This window comes from Euprymna scolopes, chromosome 8, assembly GCF_053919585.1.
Source record: "Euprymna scolopes isolate OS-2025 chromosome 8, ASM5391958v1, whole genome shotgun sequence".
NCBI lineage: Eukaryota > Metazoa > Mollusca > Cephalopoda > Sepiida > Sepiolidae > Euprymna > Euprymna scolopes.
The window spans coordinates 51,699,496-51,719,266 of NC_136489.1; the positions used below are offsets into that span (position 1 = coordinate 51,699,496).

Consider the following 19,771-nt stretch of genomic DNA (forward strand, 5'->3'; position numbering starts at 1 on the left):
GTGCTACGACTTTGCACCCTTCTTTCATTGTGCCCCCCCCTTCTCGTCGACCTGAACCCGCTGGACTACTTTGTTTGATTATACGTCAAGAACATCAACATGACCTACTACAACACCAAAGCCAGCCTGATTGCCGCCATCCGCAGAGTATCTGTCGAGCTCCCGCCGGCGATTGTGGAAAAAAACATGCTCCCAGTTGCAGACCTGTATCGAGGCGGTGATTGAGGCTAAAGGCGGCTACATTAAATAGATGTCAGTTCTATTACATAATCAAGTTATCTGAATTGATTTTTTTTCAAAAAAAGTTTTATATTAAAGCTGTAGTGTTGTTTTCTTTAGGGGAGACAATTTTATTGTTCCACCCTGTAATTTATGCAGATAATGTATTTATTATTCTTGAGCCAATTCTCTATTGATTATTATGTTGTACCCAATATATAGTAGTGATTTCAAAAGTTTCAAAAAAATATTACTTGGTTGCCATCAGCTAGAATTGAAATCAAAACATTTAGTTCTTCAGCAGTATTCAGTAACATATGACCTAAAAGACTTTAAAGATTTACGCAGTTTAGTATACAAATGTATATTTGTACTTGTGTAGAGGAGCACAAAGTCAACTTGTACCTATCAAGTTCCAATTTTTCAATTTTGACCCCTTAGCAGCTATTTTTACCAGCTAAAAAAAGAAAATAGAATTTGTTCTACAGGTCTGAACCCCTTGTATATCAAATTTCAAGTCTGTATATCAAAAATTGACTGAGAAGTTTGGTAGAGACTGTTCTATGCATACAGATAAGGTCACTTACATGTATATTTAATTACACATTTAAAACAAGGCAGGTTTTTTTATTTGCATGATTATACTTTTTATATGTGAATTTGAAAATATTTTATAAAATCATTAATATTTGGAAAGCTAGAGTGAAGTTTATTATATTATTATAATCCCATATATTTTAGGTATAGCCATTACACACACCCACACACACACACATCTGTGTATATGTGTGTATACAAAATTGAAGAAAAAAATAAAACTCAATAAAAATTTAAGTTTGTTTTATTTGCAAAAAAAACCCCTTCATTTCCATTTATCACATTTTCATTAGTTTTGTAAAACGAAATTTTACTTTCAAGTGAAATCATTTCCATTCATTAAAAATAAAGTTGTTGTTTTTTTCCAGTATCAATTTCAATTTGTAATTTTAAACATAAACTTTTAAACATTCAGAAGTAAATTAGTGAAAAAGTATCGTTTTATATTTTGGAAATACCAGAACACAAATGCTAAAAAGAGAAAATGGGTGATTTGTATTTAGAAATAAACCTAAGAAAAACTGAGCAAGAATTATTACACTACTCCAAGAACTAAAACTACTCAAGATTCATAGAAAGTGGGAATGAAGCATCTTGAGTAAATTTAGTATCAATGATACTTGGTATTGTTAAACATTGTTCAGAATGTCTATTGTGTAAATCCTTGCTATACTCAGAGAAGAAGTTACCGATATTGTTGTCGTCATGCATTACATTATGCATAACCATGTCTTGCATTTAACACTCCTTACGTATTGTCTTGTTTATCTCTGCTGACATCATAATATTGTTAATCACACTTTTTGAATTTGTACAATTTTTGATTAAAAAATCATATCAAATTGTTTTTTTATTTACAATTTTTAGACTGACATTTCACTTGTTTTGCCTTTCAGCCTTCTTCAGGTGGCTTGTGTTGAACTCAGGGAAGCATAAAGAAATTTTTCATTAAAATTAAATTACTGAAACCATGAGTTTACACTGTTTGATTTCCTGTGATACTATCTCCCTCCCTTCCTCTATACACACACCCAAAGCCAAGATCTCTGACAATGGGAGGAAACAATTCTTTAGCAGAGCAAATGTATAGAAACAATTCAAAGGGCTGTTGAGATCTTTTTGGACTCTTAAAACATGGAGATACATGGTCAGTTGTTAATTTCCAAATAGTCAGCTAGGAGTTGTTGATGGGACAAGTGTGAGATAAGTCAGTTTTTATTAATCAGGTGTACTGGTGACTAACACAAAAGATCAGACATAGCATTTCCGATTTTGAGTCCAAATATTTAGGAGTCATTTTTTTTTTTTTTTTTATTGACAGTCAATGAGTTAGTGGCTCTGAGTTCTGCGAGAGAGATTGGAGGTCAACATGAAGCACCTGATGAGGGCCTGGGTTAAAACGTCTGAAATGTTATAATAACAAAGAAAATGAGGAGACCCATTTTTAAAACTGTAAAATAAAAACAAATTTTTCAATGAAAAATTGATGAATAAGAAATTAAATTTATTTAATCTGTTTTCATGGTTTATGTTTTTTGATAATTCTTTGTTTTCGTCTTCAACATTTTACCATAAACTTTGATTATAACTAGTGCTATGAGATCAGCATATTCTTTTCATTGTTTTGACTCTTGAGTGTGTATCCGTTGATATCTTATATGCTTTTATACAATGATGTGGTTCTCGGTTGATTAACTGTGTCTAACTGTGTGGGATATATATTCGAGAGTCAAAACAAAAAGAATATGCTGTTATCATAGCCCTAATTATAACAGAATTTTTGTTAAATGATCGTATGTTATAGACTTCTTTAAACTTTCAATTAGTTCATGGATTTGTAAAAAATTTATTTGTTCACACAAGTTAATCAAAGCGAAAGTTGTTAAAAGCATTATAGGTGACTGAGAACCACTTGTGAATTTAATATTCTCTTAACACTTCCTCCTTCAGAGGAAGCTAATTCAATCTGCCTAGGGTGAATGCCATACAACAAACAAAGTTAAAAGCATCAGCAAGATTACCAATTTTGAAAGCAATTTTTGTCTATTGTATATTTCTAAATTCTTTTACAAATGAAATTACTGAAGAAACATCTTATTTTTTATTTACAAATGAGTTGCGGTAAGAGTTACTGGGATGAATAGATTGTCAGAATGATGAAGAATATTATTAGACTCATGCCAAAGAAGCTTTTAAACTATATTTGATCATAGTTGTTTTTGGTTTTTCTGAGATGAAATGTTATTTGCAAGATTTGGCTAGTTTTCTCATGTTTATTATTATAGACATATTTCAACTCTTGTATTTCTCAACCTTCCAAGATGAACTGCTATTATTTGCATTATTTTCATGATTTGGTTGTTTGTCCTCATCAGTTTGTAATGACCAGAATGAGTTATGTATTTTTTTTTTCTTACAAGTTAGTCAGTCAAGGCCTGAAGGCCACTCGAGAATAAGGGTTAATGAATGTAAGGTGGTAGTTTAGTAATTGTTGATGGTGTAGATTAGGTAGAATTTGGATTATTTAAGGGGATGGCTCAACAAGAACTTATTGACTTGAAGGCTAGCATATTGTAATCAGCTGGGAAGCATACCAATGTAACAATGTTCCACATGTGGATAGTTCTAGGAAAGAAGCTTTGTTCATGGAATCTGCGTTTAGATTTAAGCACAGAGGGTGGGGAAAAATGTTGATAGTGGCTATAGCTAGTTGAGTGTTTTTTGTGAAAGTTTGGCAAGGAAGAACCAGACGAGCACTTGCTATGAAAATAATAATAGAGCAGAGACAGGCTTGCAATGTTTCTTTCTGTAGGAAAAAGGTTGCAGGGAAGAAAAAAGGCATCGCCTACGAATGGGAATGCCTGGATACAACAGCCTTGTGCCAGATAGTGCTAATGACAAATAAATACAATCAGAGATCAACGTTTAGATATGAAGCAAACATAAAATGACAATCAATAAAAGTGCATGAAAAAAAGAAAAGGAAAAAAATTAGGATTGTTTTTTTTTTTGTTTTTTTTCTGGTTACGAGGCGAATAAACAAGCACCTATATTTTCTGTTCTCCTGACTTTTTGTATAAGCTCTGCTACAAACAAATGATGTTGCAATTCTAATTGTCGTTTGAATTGGATGTGCCGATTTGAATTGGATGTGCCGATTTTAACCATCGTTTGAATTGGATGTGCCGATTTTAACCATCGTTTGAATTGGATGTGCCGATTTTAACCATCGTTTGAATTGGATGTGCCGATTTTAACCATCGTTTGAATTGGATGTGCCGATTTTAACCATCGTTTGAATTGGATGTGCCGATTTTAACCATCGTTTGAATTGGACGTGCCAAATTTAATCATCATTTAAATTGAGTGTGCCGATTTTAATCGTCATTTGAATTGGGCATGCTGATTTTAACTGTTTCAATTGAGCATACTGATTTTAACTATTGTGTGAATGGCTTATGGGATGTATTTTCTTTATATATATATATATATATACATATTTATTTTTTTTTTTTTTATTTATTTATTTATTTATTTTTTTTTTTGCATGTAATTTTGTGCATTATGGAACTGATCATCATTCCTCTTCCCAAAATGTTATCTTATCACTTTCCTCCCATCATAGATTAATTTATTACTTACATCCAATCATTAGGATCTAATAATACTCATCTGTTATTTTTATTTGATGTTATTGTCTGTAATCCGTTTGATAATATTGCTGTTATCATTTCATGAATGTCTCCACATCACTGAAGAATTAATTTTTCCCCTTGTTATAGTTACCTGTGTTTGCTTCCTGAAGATATCAAATCGGCTGCCCCAACATCAAACAGTGGATACAACATGTACTTACATGATGCGCATGAACAAGTAAGTGATTGTAATCACAAAAACATGAAATTTCTTTTCTTATTGATTCTAAAGGAAAGAGTTGCTTTTAGACTAAAGTTTGATTATCTGCCCTTGATAGTGTCTGCCATTAGAGTTGTTTAATGACAACAAGAAAATATCATTTAGGAGTTAGTCACATCTTTTCAAAACATTATTTCGTAAAGTATTGTTTGTTTAATGAGTTTTTTTTTTCTGAGACTTTCAGTGACATGCATCTTAATCATAGAAGACTAATTTTTATTTTATTTTCCCCTTCATTTTGAATTTTGAAATGATTTCCCATTTCAGCATATAAACTTTATTAATTGCAATTCAAATAATTTCCAGTGGAAATGTTTGCAAGTGGTTTAAAAAAATAAACAAAGTCCAGATGAATGAACCTGACACAACGTTTTTATCATTGACAATGACAACAAACATAAGTAAATGAATATGCAATCATTTCAGAATGGGATCTATATCAAATCAATTTGTCATACATTTTTTTGCAATAAAAAAAGCTGTATTTTTTAAGAAAAATGGATACTTTAGATAACAAATGGTGTCTATTGTTCAGATATTTATGTCTGTTGAAAAACCAGAACAAAATAGTGTTTCATAGTTCCGATGATGTTTTAAATAAATTGTTTCAAATTAACTTCTACATTTACAATTCTGTTATGTAATCTTGAAATATTGCATTAGTTCAAGTTCTTTAATTTGAACTTTTCCTTATATATATATATATATATATATATATATATATATATATATATTAGTGTTAGGACAATTAATAGGAATCAGGAATCGGAAAAATCAGAACTTTTGGAGGAATTGGAAAAATTTGTGCCTATTTTTTGATGCCAAAAACAATTCCTTTAATTGTTTTTATTTGTATTTAAAAAAAAATCGTCCACTGCTGGTAGCAATAATAAATATTTAATGATTTTAAACCGTAAAACTAAAATTTATAGATCAGCACCCCCACAAGTGTATTTTTGTGTTTATGAAAATATTGGCACAATTAACATGTGTTTTTACAATAATCGGGGGAAAATAACAACTCTATTGTTTAATATATAGAGATTTATAAAGAATCTCAATCCGTAATTGTATCGGAGTCAGGAATTTTGTACAGAATCAGTAATTGTATCGGAATCGGGGGGGGGGTATTGGAATCGTCCCATTTACTAAAATATATATGAATAACAGTATAGCTACATTCCAAGTTCCAAATATTTATTTTTCTTACCACACAGTTTCTCAGCATATTCAGTACATTTTTTACAGATCTGTTTCGTTATACAGAAACAATTATTATGTCAATATTGCCTATTTACATATGTATACTTCTCAGAAAAAAAAAGAATTTTTCTTAGAAAGAAATATGCATGACAATATAATGTCGGAAAAATAAATTTCATAAAATACCCAACATCACATATTTAACTAGTCATCTTCTAAACAAAATGGAGAGAAATATAATTAAAAAAGCATATTTTACCAAAGAAAAAAAAACATATAGTGTATTCTTTTTGTTTTTTTGGGTTTTTTTTATAGCAGGTGAACTTTAAATGGACAACTCTTTTTTTCTTTAATTAAAGATTTGGCAACTATTGGTTATTTTGAGTTCTGCTTGGTTTAGCAATTCATGTGGTTTCAGTAGGGTGGAGTCACATGCCACACAGCATGCGATATGATCAATTTTCTGAGAGAAACATTTAATGAACGAATAATCTCACAAAGATTAGCTGTTAACTGGCCACCTTGTTAAAACGATTTAACCACATTAGATTATTTTCTTTGGGAATATCTAAAGTCCTATATCTGTGCTGATATACCAGACACAATAGATCACTTGAAAGACATTTGATGTATTATTGCTAAAATTTAGGCTAATTTAATGTGCACAGTTATGAAAATTGAACCTCCTAGATTATATCATATATGGGAAACATTTGCCCAAAATTGTACTTAAATTATAAACACTAAAAGTTAATCTTTGGAATAAACCACATATTTGTATATTAAAAATATTTTTCTGTGATTTATTTTAATTTAAAGGTTGCTGCCTCTAAAAGCAAAAACACTATATATATACGCACACACATATCTATATATATACAACCTCTCTGATAGGGGAAAAAACAAATATTGGATGCAGTTTTAAAACATCTACATGTGAGATTATATATGGTACTAAATGCTTCCCGAACACTTTCTTACTCATTAATACAGTAATAATGGAGTAATATTGTTTGCAGTTATGTATTTTAATAATGCAGTAATGATAATGTAAATACATTTTAATTTTGTACTGCAACAAATCAAAAAGAAACAGAAGTACAGGAGGACAGTAACACCACATACCATAGTTACCCATACTGTATTACTGTACCATATAATCATTTTCTATTCATACAACATATGTATTAGAATTGATAGAAAATGGAACAAATTTAAAGGCAAACTGATAAATACAGTATGCACAATTCAGGTAACAATACAGTACAGACAATTCAGTAATAATATTCAATTCAAAACCTTAATAGACGGTCACAAAAAAATATGCACTGTATATATAGTGTGTGCATTAAAAAAAAAAAATGTACTCTCTTACAATAATAATTGAAAAAATAAATATTGTTTGTGCATTCATCAATAATAAATGACAATAATATGCTGCTAGCCTGGCATATGATGCGATAGGATTAAGAACCTAACCTGCAAATGAGAAACCGCCAACAAATGACAGTATACTGTACATATGTATGTATGTATATACATACATATATATATGGATGTGTGTAAAACTCTATTAAATTTCTTTTCTAGTTCAATGCAATTGAAGAAATGTGTCAGAATTGGGAATGGCCATCACAAATGAGTCTGAGTTCCGAATCTGAACATGATTTTTATGAAGGCTCATTTCTACAAATGTTGTTTGCTAAGCTCTCTCGGATGTTAGACCAGGTAAGAAAAATATTTCTTTTCTTTTTTTCTTATAATAATAACTGGAACTCATTTTTGTTTTGTTCTTCAAAATAATAAAGAATAGCGTAGAATTAATTAACCATTGTATGGCTGTACAATTTTTTTTGTGTTTGGTAACCACAGTAAATGTGCTTCTAATGTTATTGTGTAGAAAATTAACATCTAAAGTTTTATTGAAATCGAAAATTGCTTTTTTAAGATTTTCAAATTTTCTTGGAAATACTTTGTACGTAACTATTATTTCAATGTTTCTATTAGGCAGCGTTAAATTTAAGTTATAATAAGCAAGAGAACATAACTCTATCAAACTAATCACAGGATATCAAATATTCAAGATGGCTGTCTGTTCACAAGTTTAAAAAATTTTATGATATATATAAATAAAACGAATGTATTTCTGTGTAAATATTAACTAATGGTCACATAACACTGAACTTCAGAAGAAATAGTAATCATAGACCAAGGATGGTTTATAACAAGTAAAATCTTCATTTGGATGGATGAATAATGAGTATACAAATATGTTGGCAAGCATTTCAACTTGCAGACATGCTTCTATTACTTTTGCAATTCATTCATAGTCTGAAGTGGTTTAATTTTAAATCTTAGTAGCTCAAATGATAGGAGACTCTTCTGAAACACTAAATGTTTTGATTTGGATTCTAGCTGATGGCACCCAAGTCATTTTTTAAAAACTTTTGAAATCGGTTATATAAGGTACAATATAATATTCAATAGCGAATTGGCTCTGTATTAATAAATACAAAATTTACACAAATTAAAATATATTTAAACATTTTACAACTGAGCAAGTCTCCTCTCACTAGTCTTGAATAAAAATCATGACTTCTTTGCACCAGCTTGACTTTGAGGATGATTATAATCACATGCCGATCATGTTACTATTATATGGTTGCTTTCTTGATTGAAATTAAATATTTTGCAAAGTCCAAATCCAATTGAATGTAAGAATTTTAAATAATGATAGCAAGAAATACAAGTGTACCACAAGTGTTGGCAGATTTAGCTGGTCAAATTTCTATAGTTGTGGTGGTGAGGTGGTGTTCTTTTCTTTCAGTTTTTTTTTTGGGGGGGGGCGTCAAATTACAGAAAATAAAACTTATAGATGTGACCTATAAATTTTAATTAGACTGTTTAAAATGAAATATTTATTATTTCATTATTAATACAAGCTATGGGAAATTAAATTTTAAACAAAAAAAAAATAAAAAGCAATTAAAAGAATTGTTTTGGACATCAGAAAATAGGTGCAAATTTTTCTAATACCAATTCCAATATCCTAAAAAGTTCCGATTTTTTTTCAATTCCTGATTCTGATTAATCATCCAAACCTAAGTATATATATATATATATATATCTATTAATTTTATTTATACAAACATTAATGGCTACATATGTGCATACATGTTTCTGTAATCACCCACGTCGGGGGATTACGTCTTCAGGCCAAGAACCACCTTCAAAAGTGACATTTCCACCAAATACATTTTTCTATTTCGTTTATCAAGTTAAAAATACAACCTGGGTGGGAGTCAAAAAAAACAAAAAAACAAAAACGGTAAAAGGATGAGTGAGGTCTATGAAGATGATAAACATCTTTTTTCTTTTCCCCCTCCCCCATCTAACTTAACTTTTGGCTTTTTATGGCATAGGGTACTTGAGAGTTTCGTTTTCTTGTCTTAGAGTCTGTAAGTTAATAACCTTAGCTATGGTCAACCAAGTACTGACCGGTGCCTTTTTAATCTACCTCCACCCACACATACACGCAACACACACATAACACATCCATACACAGACACTGCCAACACACACAGTATACACACATTAATCCATATATTCAAAAGCGAATCCATGCTAGACACTTTTTGTTTTATTTACTGAAACTAGACAATGATTCTGAAACTACGTAGAAGATAAAGTAAAAGTTACATTAAGGTAAATAAAAAAATATAAATAAATAAAAATAAAATACATAAATAAATAAATAAATAAATAAAAATAAATAAAAAATAAAAAATATATAAAAAATACAATAAAAAATAAAAAAATAAAAAATAAGATAAATAAGAATAAAATAAAATTAAATTAAAACAAATAAACCAACAAAATGTGAATAAATATAAACCCGAAAGTTATCTAAACCCCACATGTACCTATATGCGTGTATCAATACACTTATAAATGTCTAACATTTATCTACACCCGCGCATATATATACACACACACACACATTTCAGACATACAGAGACAAATAATAGTATTTTTCTTTACTTATGTAGCGTGGTAACATCTTCGTATATGCAATATTATGCTACCCGACTACAGACGGGTGTATATATATATATATATATATATATATATATATATATATACATGCACATATATACACAAACACACACATACATACATACATACATAAATACATACATATACATATATATATATATACATATACACATACATACATATAAACACACACACAACAGACATACATATACATATCCACACATACATACATATATAACATATATATAAACAACATTCGGACATCCATACATTTTTGTAATCTATATTGTTACAACAATTCTATACGAGGCAGCCTATTCTAATAGTTCAGAAATATACGTGTGTATACATATATCTACATACAATAGACACAGAGACACATCCACATACAAACATACACACAGATACATAGATACAGATATATATATATATATAAACATACAAACATACATGCATACGTAAAATACACTCATATATCCAAAGTCACACAAATATAGACATATATATATATACATGCATACATGTACCGTGCCACCAAATGATACATCTAAAGTAGAAACAGACATGAATACACCTACTATATAAATTCACTTTTTCTATCAAATTCCACACGTCTAGTTATGTTTCATGGCCCCATCCGCTTGTTACACTTTCCTAAGTTGTAGGTTTTTACCGTAAAAATTGACACTACGTAAAAATTTATATTGAATTCAGCATGAAGTTCATAGGGTTATCCTCATATTTAACAAAGATTCTTTCGATGGTAAGGCAGGTATACATAAGATGTATCACGACACAATAATAATATATAATAACATATGACAGAAATCAGAGTATTTAGGTTATACAAACCTAGTATATAAGCTTATATATTGTAGTACTTACCTTCATCTTTGCTTATTCACTCTAATACCCTTATTCCTTTCTCTTCCATTCACCCTTCATTCCTTACTTTCTTTCATCTATTTATTTCTTCTATTTTTTTTTTTTTTTTTTTTTTTTTTTTTTATATTAATAAATTATTTTTCCTACCCGGGTATAAATGGAAGAATTTTAAAGACGACTAATAGAGAAGGGGAGAATACTAGTGCAAACACTGCGGTGAATAAATGTAACTGTAAAAAACCTGAGGAATGCCCAATAAAAAATGAATGTCTGACCTCATCGGTGGTATACCAAGCAAGGATATTCCCGGTGGAGAACCCAAGGGACGAAAGATTCTACATAGGGAGTACCCAAATGACTTTCAAAAATAGATTCTATGGACATACACGCTCGATGAATAATCAAACATATGAAAAGGACACTTCCTTATCGTTATATTACTGGAAATTAGTTAGAGAAAATAAAACACCTAGTATAGAATGGAATATTATTAGAAGGGCCAATACTTGCCACTCATTGAACTCACCATGTCTATTATGCTTATCAGAAAAACTTGAGATAACTAGGTTTAAAGACCGAGAAAAATTATTGAATATTAAACAAGAAACTGCTATATCCTGCAAACATTTCAGAATACATGCACTTAAGGAACTCTAAATTAGGATAATAGAACTGCTATAAGTACAACTAACCCCCATCAAATAACCCCCCCACAAAGAGGATAAGTGAGGTCGCAACTATAATCATACCCATATGGGTTACGTAAGTCACTTAATATTCTACTTCATCGAGCAGTTATGGTATTACTAGCCGAAATAAGTACCTGTATGAAGGTATATTTGAACTAAATGAGTAATAGATCGTTTTGAGTGAAGCTCGTAATAATGTATGCATATGGATATTTTTGGGTGTGTGCATGTATGGATATATGATCTTTATATACCCGGGTAGGAAAAATAATTTATTAATATAAAAAAAAAAAAAAAAAAAAAAAAAAAAAAAATAGAAGAAATAAATAGATGAAAGAAAGTAAGGAATGAAGGGTGAATGGAAGAGAAAGGAATAAGGGTATTAGAGTGAATAAGCAAAGATGAAGGTAAGTACTACAATATATAAGCTTATATACTAGGTTTGTATAACCTAAATACTCTGATTTCTGTCATATGTTATTATATATTATTATTGTGTCGTGATACATCTTATGTATACCTGCCTTACCATCGAAAGAATCTTTGTTAAATATGAGGATAACCCTATGAACTTCATGCTGAATTCAATATAAATTTTTATGTAGTGTCAATTTTTACGGTAAAAACCTACAACTTAGGAAAGTGTAACAAGCGGATGGGGCCATGAAACATAACTAGACGTGTGGAATTTGATAGAAAAAGTGAATTTATATAGTAGGTGTATTCATGTCTGTTTCTACTTTAGATGTATCATTTGGTGGCACGGTACATGTATGCATGTATATATATATATGTCTATATTTGTGTGACTTTGGATATATGAGTGTATTTTACGTATGCATGTATGTTTGTATGTTTATATATATATATATATCTGTATCTATGTATCTGTGTGTATGTTTGTATGTGGATGTGTCTCTGTGTCTATTGTATGTAGATATATGTATACACACGTATATTTCTGAACTATTAGAATAGGCTGCCTCGTATAGAATTGTTGTAACAATATAGATTACAAAAATGTATGGATGTCCGAATGTTGTTTATATATATGTTATATATGTATGTATGTGTGGATATGTATATGTATGTCTGTTGTGTGTGTGTTTATATGTATGTATGTGTATATGTATATATATATGTATATGTATGTATTTATGTATGTATGTATGTATGTGTGTGTTTGTGTATATATGTGTATGTATATATATATATATATATATATATATATATATATATATATATATATATATATATATATACACCCGTCTGTAGTCGGGTAGCATAATATTGCATATACGAAGATGTTACCACGCTACATAAGTAAAGAAAAATACTATTATTTGTCTCTGTATGTCTGAAATGTGTGTGTGTGTGTATATATATGCGCGGGTGTAGATAAATGTTAGACATTTATAAGTGTATTGATACACGCATATAGGTACATGTGGGGTTTAGATAACTTTCGGGTTTATATTTATTCACATTTTGTTGGTTTATTTGTTTTAATTTAATTTTATTTTATTCTTATTTATCTTATTTTTTATTTTTTTTATTTTTTATTGTATTTTTTATATATTTTTTATTTTTTATTTATTTTTATTTATTTATTTATTTATTTATGTATTTTATTTTTATTTATTTATATTTTTTTATTTACCTTAATGTAACTTTTACTTTATCTTCTACGTAGTTTCAGAATCATTGTCTAGTTTCAGTAAATAAAACAAAAAGTGTCTAGCATGGATTCGCTTTTGAATATATGGATTAATGTGTGTATACTGTGTGTGTTGGCAGTGTCTGTGTATGGATGTGTTATGTGTGTGTTGCGTGTATGTGTGGGTGGAGGTAGATTAAAAAGGCACCGGTCAGTACTTGGTTGACCATAGCTAAGGTTATTAACTTACAGACTCTAAGACAAGAAAACGAAACTCTCAAGTACCCTATGCCATAAAAAGCCAAAAGTTAAGTTAGATGGGGGAGGGGGAAAAGAAAAAAGATGTTTATCATCTTCATAGACCTCACTCATCCTTTTACCGTTTTTGTTTTTTTGTTTTTTTTTTTGTTTTTTTTTTTGACTCCCACCCAGGTTGTATTTTTAACTTGATAAACGAAATAGAAAAATGTATTTGGTGGAAATGTCACTTTTGAAGGTGGTTCTTGGCCTGAAGACGTAATCCCCCGACGTGGGTGATTACAGAAACATGTATGCACATATGTAGCCATTAATGTTTGTATAAATAAAATTAATATACCTGCTCTGTTCACTCATTGAGCACTATTTTGGTAGACACGTGTTGTTTCATTGGATTTACTTCTAGGAAACTAAACTCTACTGGCTATATATATATATATATCTATATATATATATATATATACTAGCAAAAGTACCTGTCGTTGACTGGGTTTAAAAACAGCCTACAGAAAATGGACACTGATTTATGAAAGTATGATAGGTTATGAAAAGGAAGGCTTGTAAAGAGATAGCTTCGAATTTGGGGGTATCAAAACCAAAGCAAAATATGATGAAAGTAAAAATAAAATAGATAAACCCCATAATTTATTACACCATACCTGTTCACACTGAAACACTTATCACAATATTCTGTGGATCTATATTAAAAAACCTTGTTAAATTTTGTGACATATTTCCATTCTATGGAGGTCAGGCGCGAACGAACACACCATAATTTTGTTATACCATATTTCTTCAAATTGAAACAATTATCAAAGTATTCTTATGCAGATAGATATGAAAAGTCTTTATTAAAGTTTGTGCCTATTTCCATTCTATGGAGGCCAGGCGCGAACGCAGACCCCACAATTTTATTATACCATCCCTATTTAAGTTAAAACATACTTATCAAAGTATTATTATGTACATCTGTATCAAAAACACTTGTAAATGTTTTTTTAAATTTTTTATTTCCATACTTTATGGACCAGGCGCATACGCAGACCCCACAATTTTAATGAATCATCATTATGCCAGATCAAACATACCCATTCCTGTGTCTCGATACATCTTCTATCATTATATGTGATCAGTTTTCTATAATAGTCAACCATATAGGAGCCTATTCGTGACCAGACACACACAGACGTTTAGCTTTATATATATATATATATATATATATAGCTGTAATCATGTGATATACTGCTGCCTCCACAAACCAGGACCACTAGGAGAGATCAACTAGGAAATAAATTATAATATGAAAGCAATAGACTCATTGTGCTACACAGATTAATGACATCATAACAATTATGTGATAACTTTTTGGGTGGTCCTTTAACAACCTTTAAAACACGTATTTACCATCTCTTATTCTGACCATGTTGATTCTAGCATTGTCAGTCAGCAAGGATGCAAAAGCATTATCAGGTTATCTTAACTGAAATCCCACAGAACTATTGAATGCTGACCTGTGCTATCGATCTCTACTGTTTCTTTCCAGCTTGTATAACTGGTCTGCTCATCTATTGTTAGTGTTCTCCTAATATCTCTACTTTCTTACCAGAAATTCAATACATCCGATTCCCAGAATTATCTTAACTGGAAGTAAATACTTCTAAATTCTCTATCCCAACCCTTCCCTGATTAATTGTAAACCCAATCTGTTGCTTTCATATCGTCATCCACTTTCGCATTGTCATGTACTCTGTACCATTCTCATATTGCCACCACTTCAGGCTGTCTGGAGATATTGGCTTCCTGACTTAAAGGCACCAAACATTGATGCTACTGTTTTTTTTTTTCCTTTTGCAAAACCATATCATTTTTCTCTACAAAACAACCAAACTAAACACTATAAATATGTGAAGATATAAACAACTTGAAATATGAAGAATTTTTTTCAAGAATTATTGGATTCGGTATTAAATAACATGGAAAGAGTTTTATATGCCATAAAACAAATCAACCAACCACATTGTTATCTACTTTTTAGCTAACATTTTCTGGCGATCTTAACTGTAAGAAGGGACACAGTCTATTTTATTGTATGACAATGGAGAACTTAATCTGTGAAAAAAGGGATTTGACTAATTTTCATTAGTAAGCTGGAAGGCAATCGGACGACTAGGATTTCTGGTTAAGAGGATAGATATGTTGGGGTGGGGGTCACTAGCTGTTCAGACAGAATGATGAGAGCGGGACCTTCAAGAGATTGCTGAGAGTTTGATGGTGGACAAAAGTGAATGCTCACAACAGACAGACTGGCATATGGGAGACTTAGCTCAGAAGTAGACACTATTGGTTGGACCCCAACTACATGCAAAATTGTATCCAAAAATGATTTGTTGTTCTTACAATGTATGTGGCTTTACTAATGTATGACAACTGCTCTTGCTGATTCTTTATTTGTGTGATATTTAGTTAATGTGTGACCTTAAAGAGATTGCTGAGAGAGTCGCTAATGATTAGACCCCCAACAACACGTACACTTGTTTCATTGTAAACTGTGTTGCCAATGTTAGGATCAATGCAACCAGAATAAGATGAAGAAAAAATAAAAATGCAGCACATTTATATAGAATTAAACCAATTCTGAAAAACTAAATTGCAGAAAAATCTTTATCGTGTACATACTCGTCAGAGAACGAAAATGTCATTCCAAAAATTACATTAATCGATGTAGATTTTTTATATATATATATATAAAAACTATACTTTTATGATTTTTAGGGATTTTAATAGTAAATTGTATCCATTGCAAAGCTGATTTGGATTTCGATAGTTCGAGTTTAGTTGTCTCCCCCGTTATTTATAAGATATGGCAAGTTAAAACACTGTCCCGCTTACTCATAAAATTTTAATTTTTTAGCAAAAAAAGAAAACAAACTATTTAATCAATTTACATGTCTGAGCTGCTGTCGTAGTTATACATTAATGAAAGTGGACATTAGGTTTACTTTCATCAGCTTCGTAATTCACTTTCTTTATTTTGTTCTTTTATCTTCGCATTTCATGAGCAATGTTTCTTACAAGGGGGGGGGCTTTTATCTAGGTTGGACTCTATCCATATAACACTTATTTTTGACTAGTTTTTGACATTAAAGTATTTTGTATTTATTTTTTTTAGGTTCTTACATCAACTGGCTTTATGCTTTGTCTGAAGCGATTTCCATAAAAAAATACTATTACTGTATCAAATTTGGATGAATGATATCCCTTCGTTCTAGTATGATGTATACATGTGTCATTATGACTGTAGTAAGGTAGGGACAAACCAAATGAATTAATAGATTTTCTATTTTTTTAATGTTATTTTTGTTTCTTTTCTTCAGAGTTACGCAATGAACCTGCAAATAACATCTGTGATTTCACACTTGGCTTTGTTTCCACATCCAATTCTAAATGATTATCTTCTTGATCCTGCTTTGCCAGTCACAGACAACGTAAAATTATTGTATAATATCCTACAAAAGGTCAGTAACATTGTAATTATTTTCAGCTTCTAATTAATGGGGCCACAATTTATATATATATATATATATATAACCTTAATTGGATGCATATATCTTAAATGATTGTTCCTTTATTTATTTATTTATTTTTTATTTTTTTTTGATCCCCTGACAAAAGGAGGGTGGACCTATAAATTCACCCTTGTCTGCTTGTCCGTTCACACTTTTTTCAATAACTCTGCCTTGGAATTTTTTGAAATTTTGTACCAAACATTAAACATGATATGAGTAAAAACATGCAAGCTCAATAGTAATTGAGCTTATAAATGTATTTATTTCAAGATTTTTATTGTATCATTTTACGATAAGTCATAAATATAAATAAAAAAATTTTTTCTACATTTATTTTTTCTTATTTTTTTATTAGGTTGTTTCAGATATCAAAGCTCGAAAAAGGCTGGAACCGCAATTCGCTCATAAACTTCAAATGACTCGCACTCTTCTTATGGATGAAGAAAGAAACTTGAAAAGGTAGGCTTGGTCATGTGATGTGTTACGGAATTGGTTGATTCTTCTGAATGCTCAATCATTTATTAGATTCATTTCTCTGTTTATTGGCATGATTTAATTAAAAATCACAACTGGTATCTGTCGAGAGCATGTACATCTGGTATCTTTTGAGAGCATGCACATCTATTAATTAATGTTTTTTTCATAATTGCATAGAAAAGAGGATAAGACATAAGTTCCCTTTAAGTCAATGGAAAACCTTGACTCATTATCGCATATTCTTTTTAAAGCAAAACTTATTTGAAGCCTGAAAAAAAACAAAATGAAAACGCTAATAAGGATGCATCCAATTAGAAACGCAATAAAAATATAATAAAAAATATTGAATTAATTCTAATATTTAGTGTAACATTTTAACATTACACAAAAAAAAATTACACATGATCATTTATGTCAATAAGTACTGTTGCACAAGTGTGTTTTTTACCAGTTAGCGATCCATAAAACAATTCAACAAAAAGTCTGGTTATAGTCAGCTAATGCACTTCCTAAGTTCCGATGTTGCACTACCAGAAGCGGTGACATGGCAAATCAAATCCTGCATTTTTATTATTCTTCATTATTTCTATTGTAAAGCAATTTATTGAAATAAAATATTTAAAAAAAGACATTGTTAAAAGTATACAATAAATATTAACAAATTTATATAAATTAAAACAACACAATTAGTTCTTATTTGCATTTTTTACAAGTGCAAATAAGAACTAATTGTAAAAAAAAAGTGTTTTCAATAATTCTTAAAAAAATAAAACTAATTTCAATAATTCTTAATTAAAATAAGGCTGAAAAAATATTCAATGATTATTAAATAAAAAAAGAACGATTGGAAAAATGTAATAAAAAAAAAATAGTACATGTAAAGGGGAGATATAGGTGTGAGAGTAAAAAAAGCAAAGAAACTGATTTTCCTCTTGGTAGCGTTATGCCGGAAGTTAGGCAGTGCATTAGTTGACTATAACCCAAAGTCTTTTTATATATACGTTGTGCAGAATGTTTATACATGCTGGTCTTGCTTTCATAGTTGTTTCTTTCGTTGTCCATGACTGATTGTGATTCGCTACTGGTTGCTGACCTGTTTAGCTGGACAAACAAAACTACTCGTGCATGGAAACAAAATGAAGACTTGCTGGCTTTCAAAGGTTTTATTTAGAAGGAGCAGTTGTTCATGGGAGGAGAGACCAATATCTAATTAACTAATTAACTTTTTTTCTTGTTCTTAAACATGAGAATTGAGAGCCACAGTCAAGGTGACATTCACCAAAATTCTGTCTACATTATTGGACACATCTTGTCTGTATCGCTCCCAACAAGGGACTGACTTTAGAAACTTTTTTCTTGAACACGTGACCACTTTTCTATTGTCATCTTGGTCCCATGCATTCTGACGCATTTTGTAAAGGAGCTAACCTTTGACCTCTGCTTCAGTCATGCCACCTGTATCTGAGTCTATTTCTGTTTGCTGCCAGGTTATCCTGACATGTACTGATGTGACTCTTGCCCAAATTCATACTAGTTAACATAAATCTCTACTTATTTGAATACTGTCCCAATATATAACATAGTAATAATAGTATTTTTGTTTTGAAAATTTAATTTCAGTACTATACAGCTTCATTGTTGCCTGCCATGTGAAGTCTGGTAAAGACGCATACACAGCCTGCTTTAGATTATATACTAGCAGGGAGACCCGACGTTGCCTAGGAATGAATGAGGATCAACAAATGTTTCATCCTCCCATATTTTTTGTCATTGAAATCGGTCATATCACCCATTTTTCAGTCTTCCTCACAGTGACTTAGTCCACAATACATTGTAGTCTACATTGCACTGTAGAGAATCTACTGTTGATTTTATAAAATTGTTTTTATATAATGGCTTGAATTAAAGTTTAAAATGCAAAAGTCAGTCAAGTATCATGGTTAAATTGTGCTTTAAACAGAAACATTCATTTCGAACGCGCTCCTGTCATATCAAAGAACCTACTGTTGATTTTATATGCTGAGCTTTTCTGCTTGTGTGGTAATAAAACTTCTCAAATGCACTTGTGATATTAGGCTGTGTAAGGCATTAACTTTAGTCAAAATCGTCTGTTCCTTCTTTCATCAGATTATTTCAATTATCGATACTTATGGAGGACATTCCAATGCATAACCTATCTGAGAGCACTGCGGGACATATAATACATTTGTGTGAAATTTCATAAAAATTGGCCCAGTCGTTTAGGAGTC

The 19,771-nt window shown here is 30.5% G+C and overlaps 1 protein-coding gene across 13 annotated transcripts in view; it reads left to right on the forward strand.

Moving 5' to 3' along the window:
• LOC145283561 (FHF complex subunit HOOK interacting protein 2A-like) overlaps positions 1-19,771 on the forward strand; it is a 143,717-nt gene that overhangs the window by 108,289 nt on the left and 15,657 nt on the right. For all 13 annotated transcript variants that reach the window (XM_080132459.1, XM_080132453.1, XM_080132448.1 and 10 more), the window contains 4 exons: positions 4,599-4,689; positions 7,525-7,662; positions 16,854-16,994; positions 17,401-17,504. In XM_080132459.1, the coding sequence (XP_079988585.1) occupies positions 4,599-4,689; positions 7,525-7,662; positions 16,854-16,994; positions 17,401-17,504 (474 nt within the window). The remainder of the gene's footprint in view (positions 1-4,598; positions 4,690-7,524; positions 7,663-16,853; positions 16,995-17,400; positions 17,505-19,771) is intronic.